The 7515-nt window shown below is 43.3% G+C and overlaps 2 protein-coding genes across 2 annotated transcripts; both read right to left on the bottom strand.

Annotated features, from left to right (window-relative positions):
- Window positions 1-448: 448 nt before the first annotated feature.
- CSUI_003290 (gtp-binding protein) lies at window positions 449-3837 on the bottom strand (the record flags this gene model as incomplete). The annotated part of the gene is made up of 3 exons (XM_068063488.1): window positions 2847-3837; window positions 1469-1611; window positions 449-627 (listed from the first exon to the last, which is right to left on the bottom strand). Coding segments are annotated over exons 1-3 (372 nt in total), but the record flags the coding sequence as incomplete, so codon positions are not given.
- A 2250-nt stretch (window positions 3838-6087) lies between these two features.
- Window positions 6088-7384, bottom strand: CSUI_003289 (uncharacterized protein). Its single transcript, XM_068063487.1, has one exon. The coding sequence runs from the start codon at window positions 6837-6839 to the stop codon at window positions 6642-6644; it is 198 nt and encodes a 65-aa protein (XP_067924536.1). The 5' UTR covers window positions 6840-7384; the 3' UTR covers window positions 6088-6641.
- Between the last annotated feature and the right edge of the window lie 131 nt (window positions 7385-7515).

Here is a 7515-nt window from a genome sequence, read left to right as displayed (position 1 = left end):
AGAAGAAGAGTGAGAAGAAGAGAGAGAGAGAGAGAAAGAGAGAAGCCCAAGCAATAGATCTTTATTACACTTCCTTCCTCTACGGGCTGGCGAAGGGGGGGGGTTGGCTGTGAACGGGGTTTAGGGAGATGATCATACTAGGAGATTACGAACAAAGGGAGAAGCTCAGGTGTACATACACCTCCCTGGGAGGGTCTCTTTCCTCAGGTACGGACACATCGATAGATGTATCGATACGTCGTTGAAAAGAGAGATGCTATATAGAGAGAAAGACAGTTAGCCTAGACGAATAGAAACCATCTTGGTCGACGAATAGAGTGGAAAGAAGGGCCGCCACTGCATGCATTGAGTCCATTGAGATATCGTAGAGAAGTGAGAGATCCCCGCCTCTCGACTTCATTCATCGCAAGAAAGAAAAGAAGAACTTCCACCGCATGGTGGATGGATAGCTTACAACATGATAGATACCATCGACAGCCTGGATATGAGAAAGAAAAGCATTGCCTAGGCCTTCTCCTTTATGAGCGCCCGGGACCAGACCAGCAATATCGAAGATAGCTAAAGTTGCGGAGACTTCACTCTTGGGACGAAAATGCTGACATAACCACTTAAAGCGATCATCCGGAACTAAAGGCAAACAACAAAGAAAGAAAGAAAAAGAAAGAAAGAGAAAGAAAGAGTGAAAAAGGAAGAGTGAGAGAGAAAGAAAGGAAAGACATTCAACTTTTCTTCTTTTTCTCTTTAAGTATGAGGTGTCTAGACACTTTGTTCACCAATCTACTTGAAGAAGTTCCATACGTCTTGCTCTTGTTCTTTTTCTTCCTCGAAGGCTTCCTTCCTTCTATAGGAAAGAGAGAAGTGAAGCCTTGTAAAGACGAAGAAGAAGAGAAACCAAAGGAGGCATTGCCAGATAGATAAAGAGAAGAAAGAAGAAGAAGGGCCGGAGGAGGTGGGTGAGTAGAAGAAGAAGAAGAATAGCAAGAAGAAGCAAATCCACTGCTGAGTTTTATCGATATGTGTGTGTGTGTGTTGGTAGGGTGGATGGATGGATTTTTCTTTGCATGCGCTTCTCAACAGTCGATCGATTGATTTGTCTACACAGAAGGGGGACTGACATTTTCTACCCAGGAATGAAGGACGCCCCATGTGATGAAAGAATGACCTTCACAAAGAAGAAAAAGAAGAAAGAGACGGCGGGGTGAAAAGAAAAAAGTAAGAAGAAAGAGAAAGCTTAGCCACGGCCCTGCATCTTTCTACTCCTCTCTGGAGTCTGTGCAACACAAGCTTCTCCTTCTTCTTCTACTTCTTGTGGGGCAGTAGGTATACACACACATACAGATAGACAAGGCTCCCACGTCCTCGGAGAGACCTATTCAAGACCTCTCAAGCTGCTTATTCTCTTCTTTCTTTCTTTCTCTTTCTTTCTTTCTTTTTCTTTCTTTCTTTCTTTGTGTGTGTGTCTTCTTACCATTCATACGAGCTTCATGCGGATCGATTGTGCAGAAAGGATAATTCTCAGCAGGGACGGATTGCTTGGAGAGAAGATTGAACGTCGTGCTCTTCCCCACATTCGGCAAACCGACCAGCCCCATCTTCAACGTATTCTTAGGCCTGTGAAAGGATTACAAGAAGAGACCGAGGAGAAAAGATACAAAGACAAAGAATCTACCGAGGTTACAAGGAAAGGAATACCCCCTCTTCTCCAGCTGAAATAACACATTGCAGATAGGCATCCATACAGATCTATATCTATCTATCTATATATACACATATAGATATATGTATGTTCTCATGAGTATGCTGAGATATACTCATACAGATGTGTGGATGTATATGTATATACATACACGTACACATGTATAGACATACATGTATGTATATAGATATATAGATATAGATATATAGATATAGATGTAGATGTGCACGGAGGTGCTCACAGAGAGAATAGAGGAGTCATACTAGAATACACACCACAACAGAGGGAGGAGGGCAAAAAAGAGACAGAAGGCTCCTCTCTCAAGAGTGCATCTGCCCTACAGGCAACAAGAAGAGAAATCCATACACCGATATATATATATATATACGTATGATGACTGCCGTACACATGTAGATATATCTACCTGTATATAGATAGATAGATAGATACAGACAGAAATGCATGCATGCATGCATGTAGACAGGTGAATTGCAAGTAGGTGTAGTCTCTCTGTTGTATTAAAATGCCAAGAGAGAAGATAGAGAGGCGGAATGAAAGATGGAGACGAGGAGGTAGAGAAAGAGAACAGAGAAGAAAGATCCAGGCGAAGAAATGAAGAAGAGGAAGGGGCAGAGGAGTTGACAACATTCTCTCTGTCATGTAGAGACACGAGAATACACACAGAGAGATACCATAGAGGCCTTTCTCCTATGCAGAAGAACTGAGAGAGAGAGAGAGAAACAAAGAGATTTATTTACTAAACAAGAGAAGAAGAGCCAGGCTGGAGAGAGCGAGGAGATGACGGAAGACAGGAGAGTAGATAAAGAAAGAAAAGAAGAGATACGAAAGAAGGAGAGTCAAGAGCAGATACATCTTCAGATAGACACACCCCGCAACTCCTCAAAGAGCAACAGAAGAAGACAAAGAGGGACGGAATGAAAATAGCTGGAGCATTAGCAGAACCGACAAGAGAGACCTGACAAAGACGTGAACGATGCAAGTAGACAAAAACTCCTATAAGAGAACAGAGAGAGAGAAGAAAGGAAAGAGAGAACAGAAGAAGAAGAAAGGCAACAACGGAGAAGACCCATCTCTCTTTCAAGCCACTTATCAGAGGGTATCTTTCTTTCCTTTTCTCTTATGCTCTTACCTTCCTAAGAGAAGCTTCTCCTCATGCTGTTCCTTCTTCTTCGGTGCCATGGTGTATATACACGAGGAAGATGAGGAAGCAGAAAGAAAAACGAACTAAAGAGAGAGGTGAAAGAGATGGAAAGAGAGATACAGGAAAACAAGGGGACAATCTTGCGGAGAAGAGAAAGTTAGTACCGAGAGAGAAAATGAGAAAGAGACCCTTGAGAGATGTTCAAATGAGACAAGGACAACTTCTTTTCTTATTCAATCGGTCTAAGAGGAAAGAGTGTCCCTCAAGAATCCATCTGGTAGAAAAGGAATGAGATGGATCGGAAAGATGAAAAGGCAGACGAAGGAGAACAACAAGAAAAAGAAAAGATCCGTACGGTAAGGAGAGAGAGAGTGAAGTGTGACGTAGAGAGAGAACAAGAAAGCGATCGTGTGTTGAATGAGGGGAGAGAGTCGATGGAAAGAACAAAGAGGTGGTAATGGAACTAGAGAAAGAGGAGACAGGAAGAGGAGGCCGTACAAATGGGTTCTTTTCTCAAGCAAGAAAGAAAAAGGTCGATGAGAAGGAAGACGAAGAGGCAGCTATACGAAAGGGTGAAGGAACGTATGAAGTCGTAGACGAAACAGAGCATGCAATCTTCTCATAATACGAAGAGAAAAAGAGTGGAGGGAAGTAGGGCGCCTTTTACTTGTGACTGGGCAAGAGTGACGACAACACCGACCAGAAAACAACACAGGCAAAGACATCTCGCAGTATGACTTGCGGTGTACATACACCTGAACAAGGCATAGTGTTGTAGTGAGTACAATACTACAGGACAGAAAGACAGAAATTCATCCAGCTAGAAGAAAAAGAAGAAAATCTAAGGCCAGAAAGAGATGCCCTTAACCTTCGATCCCTCTCCAAGAATCTTCTCGATTGTCTCTTCTTCTCTTTATGTTACACACTATCCCGGCTACCAAGCTACGTCGTCGATGTTTCTTGCTGACGTAACTGTTGATCTATCTTATCTGTCTCTCTGGCTAACGGAGGTCTTGACAGATAGGAAGAAAAGAGAGACACCGAGAGAGCGAGAGACGGACTGTCCCTTTCGATTGAACGGCCTATCATCATTGCATGCAAGAGCAAAAGAACTTTCTTTTTCTTGCGCTGTCTGTAGTCAAAGAGGATAGACGTAGAGACCGCGCAGTTAAGACGCCGAAAAGAGATACAACGGAAGACGGATCGACTAGAAAAGAAGAAGGAGAGACTAGAACCGAGAGCTTTCTACATGCAGATATACACAGATGTCCAAGTACGTGAAAGAAAGCTAAAATCTGTATAGATCTGTATAGATCTTACTTAGGATACAGAAGATAATGACCACACAAAGAAAGAGAGAGAGACACAGACGCAAAGACCTCCTAACTACTCTTCATATGTCTTTGGTGTATGGAAGGACAGATAAGGATAATACACACTGAATGGGCGACAGATTCATCTTCATCCTCTGGCCCTTCATACTCCAGTCAGATCGCAGAAGAGTGAGAGTATACGGACAAAAAGAAGAAGAAGAAAAAGAAGACGAAAGAGACCACTAGCTTCCCTACCGCCTGAGAACATATCGACAGCTCCCTCTTTCACTCGCTCATACAATGCCGATATCTTCTCACATATATATGTATCTCTCTCTACATCTATATGTGGAGAGATTTGTATGTAGAGATGCTATGTACAGTTGAAGTGAATCTAGTCATCTCAAGAGGATTCCTGCATGTCTTCTTTTTCTTCGAAGATCCTCAGGTAGCTGTCTAGCTAGCTATCTCCCCCCCGTGGCAAGCAGAAGAGTTCGTAAAGCTTGTAAGAAATCCTCTTGATCCTCCATAGACAGATCTGTGACTTGATCTCTCTCTATGGTTCTAATTCAATGATGGGGTGTGAGTTGTTTCACCCTGCGTAAAGACTGTTGAATCTATTGGAGTCTTTGCCACAAACTTGCTTTCTCTTCTTCTCCATTGTTTTCTTACCAGGAAATCTTTCTTGTCCCGCCTGTCTGTATTTAGCTTTCACACGCTTCAGACTTTCTTCTTCGTGCTCCTCTCCTTTCTTCTCTCACTGGTGTGCCGGAAGTACCCCGACTTCATTTGTGTGGCCGGTCATTTTAAAGGCACGAAAGAGAATCTTTTTCTTGTCGCTACACGTGCATCCATCTATCTTATGCTGTATATACACTGTACTTCCCCTGTCTGTACACCTACACACATATATCTATACATGGAGAGAGAGAAAGAAAGGAGGATAGGGTTGGGGAGAACTAACGAGTGAGAGAGGCGGGTGCCCCAATTTCGCTCGCAAGGTGGAAAAGTGATAAGAAACTTACCATTTGGTAGAAAGGAAAGAAAGACATCTTACGTTTTTCCTCATGTGTCGCATTCCAGTAGATAGGAGAAACGAGAAGAAGAAGGAGAAAAGAAAGAAGAGCTTTCCAGTTTATCGTGACTCCTCACATACTTTTCTTATACTTAGTGGAAGTTTTAATACAGCATCATGTGGGCGCGTATGACAAGGAAGAAGGAAAACTTCTTCTTCTTCTCTACCACATTAGGCGTCCGAAAGTCTTGCTCGCTCACATGTCTGGAGAGACACAAATCTCTCTCCTGTCTTCTTCTTGTGTATTAACTCGCTGTGTTTCTTGCGACTCTATTTCTGCTTTTCCTCCTCGTCTACTTCTTTATTCGCTTCTTGTAGCTACGTGCCTTACCTCATCGAGAGAGATATGTCTACAAGGTGTATGTGTATCTCCACACTGAAGAGTCTGCAAACGTCGTAGAAGTCACCCTAGGATCTCTCCCCTTCTATCCCTGAAGGGGAGGATGGACGTAAGCAATCCAAGGAGAAAGAAAGGATGTTCATCTTATACATAGCTTGGATCATCGCCTATCTACCTATCTGTTTCTCTTCTCTCTCTGCCTATATCTCAGTAGATTTGTATCTGTTTTGCTTATGGCTGCTTTGAGTAAGGAACGAGTCAGCTTCGAGTTAAAGTGGCTAGTGAGAAGTGCGCTACGGAGGAGTCGTTGGAGAGAGAGAGTTACTTCTTCTCGGCTCTGGTGTACATACACCGTGATCACGACTCAGCCTCATACTCCGAAAGAAGATGAAGAAGAAGAGGGAGGTCTGCAGATCATCTCTAAATGCTATGCTATCCGCACTCTTAGGGGGTGAATGTTCTACGACACATGGCAGTTGCCCTAGATCACTTTCAAAGAAGATCCGTTTTGCCGAGTAAAAGCCGAAGTCGTCTACGCCTCCCAGCAGGAAGAGGAGGCGCAAGCGAGAGAGAGAGAGAGGCATGCCATGGTAGGTGTAGAGACACCTGGGTAGTTGTAGTAAAGAATGAGAAGACAACGAAAGAGAAGGAAAAAAGAAAAGAAAGAAGAAGGAGAGAAGAAAAGAAGGAAAGGCGTTAGTCCAGTCATAATAAGCAAATACCGAAGAAAAAGAGATCTCTCTTTCCCAAGAAAGAAATGCCTGAAGCATGTACCTCCTTAGACATCTCGTAAGAAGAAGAAGAGAAAGTTAATCTTTTTGCAAAGGAGTTCAATATATAGAATATAACCTGAATGGAATCTTTCTTTGCTCTTGCTTCTTCTTCTTCTCTTCCTTACGTTCTGAGCCTCTCGTGTCGCAACTCTTCTTCTCCTTCTTTCTATCCTTCACACATCTTTCAAATCCTTCTTTTCTTCTTCGTTTTCTTCCTTCTTACTTATTACCTACGGTGTTCTTTACACTCTTCTTTTCCTTTGTATCGTCCCCTTCTTCTTCTTATTCATGAAGCTCTCGATCTTTCTTCTTCTCCTCTTTTTCTTTTTCCTTCTCTTCCTCTTCTTCCTTCTTCTCTTTCTCTCCTTCCTCCTTCTTCTTCTCTGTCTCTTCGTCTTCTTCCTTCCCTTTCTCTCCTTCTTCTTCCTTCTTCTTTTTCTCCTCCGTTTCTTCTTCTTCATCGTCTGAGTATCCTCCCATCAGATCACTCAGTCCCCCCGTAGGCTCAGCGGGTGGGGGGGAAGCCCCTTTATCANNTGAACAAGAGGAAGAAGAAGAAGCGTCAAGCACATCTCGAAGAGGATCTCCTTCCTTATCTTCACCGGAGCTTGCTGTCGAAGCTGTATTGAGTCTTCCAGTTGAATGAGGTGTACATACACTTGAAGATTCATGATCCGATCGAAGTCTCTTCGTAGACCCACCAAACGTAGAAGGAGAAGTCCCCGTAGACAACGATGAAGAGGATGAAGTAGCGGGGCTCTGAAAGACAAGCAAGATAAGAAAGGAGGAGGAAAATCGACATCAAAACAGACATACAGACACAGACGGTCTCTCTTGGAATCTTACTTCTCTTCTTTGCAGTTTCTCAACTCCTCATCCTACACTTCGTATGTGAAGGCAGGAGCACATGAACAAGCAGAGATACTACGAGGGGGGAACGAAGAGTGTGCTAGAGAAGTGTCTCTTACAGCCTTCCATCCTCTTCCCTCTCTATCTCCCTATCTATCTACATTGCTCGATCTATTTCTCTCTCTCTCTCGCTGTCCCTCGCCACGTTCGTCCGTCGTCTCCCCCTTTCATTCTCTCTTTCTTGGTTTGTCAGTAAGATCTTGTCTAGGCTCAACCACTTCTTTTCTGTCTCTTCTGTTCTTTCTCG

Source organism: Cystoisospora suis (genome assembly GCF_002600585.1).
Source record: "Cystoisospora suis strain Wien I chromosome Unknown contig_1438, whole genome shotgun sequence".
In the NCBI taxonomy this organism is placed as follows: domain Eukaryota; phylum Apicomplexa; class Conoidasida; order Eucoccidiorida; family Sarcocystidae; genus Cystoisospora; species Cystoisospora suis.
This window is presented reverse-complemented; position numbering and strand designations above follow the sequence as displayed.

Excerpts from the sequence above, each read along its gene's own strand:
- CSUI_003289 (XM_068063487.1), bottom strand. The coding sequence starts at position 6,839 with ATGGGAGGATACTCAGACGATGAAGAAGAAGAAACGGAGGAGAAAAAG.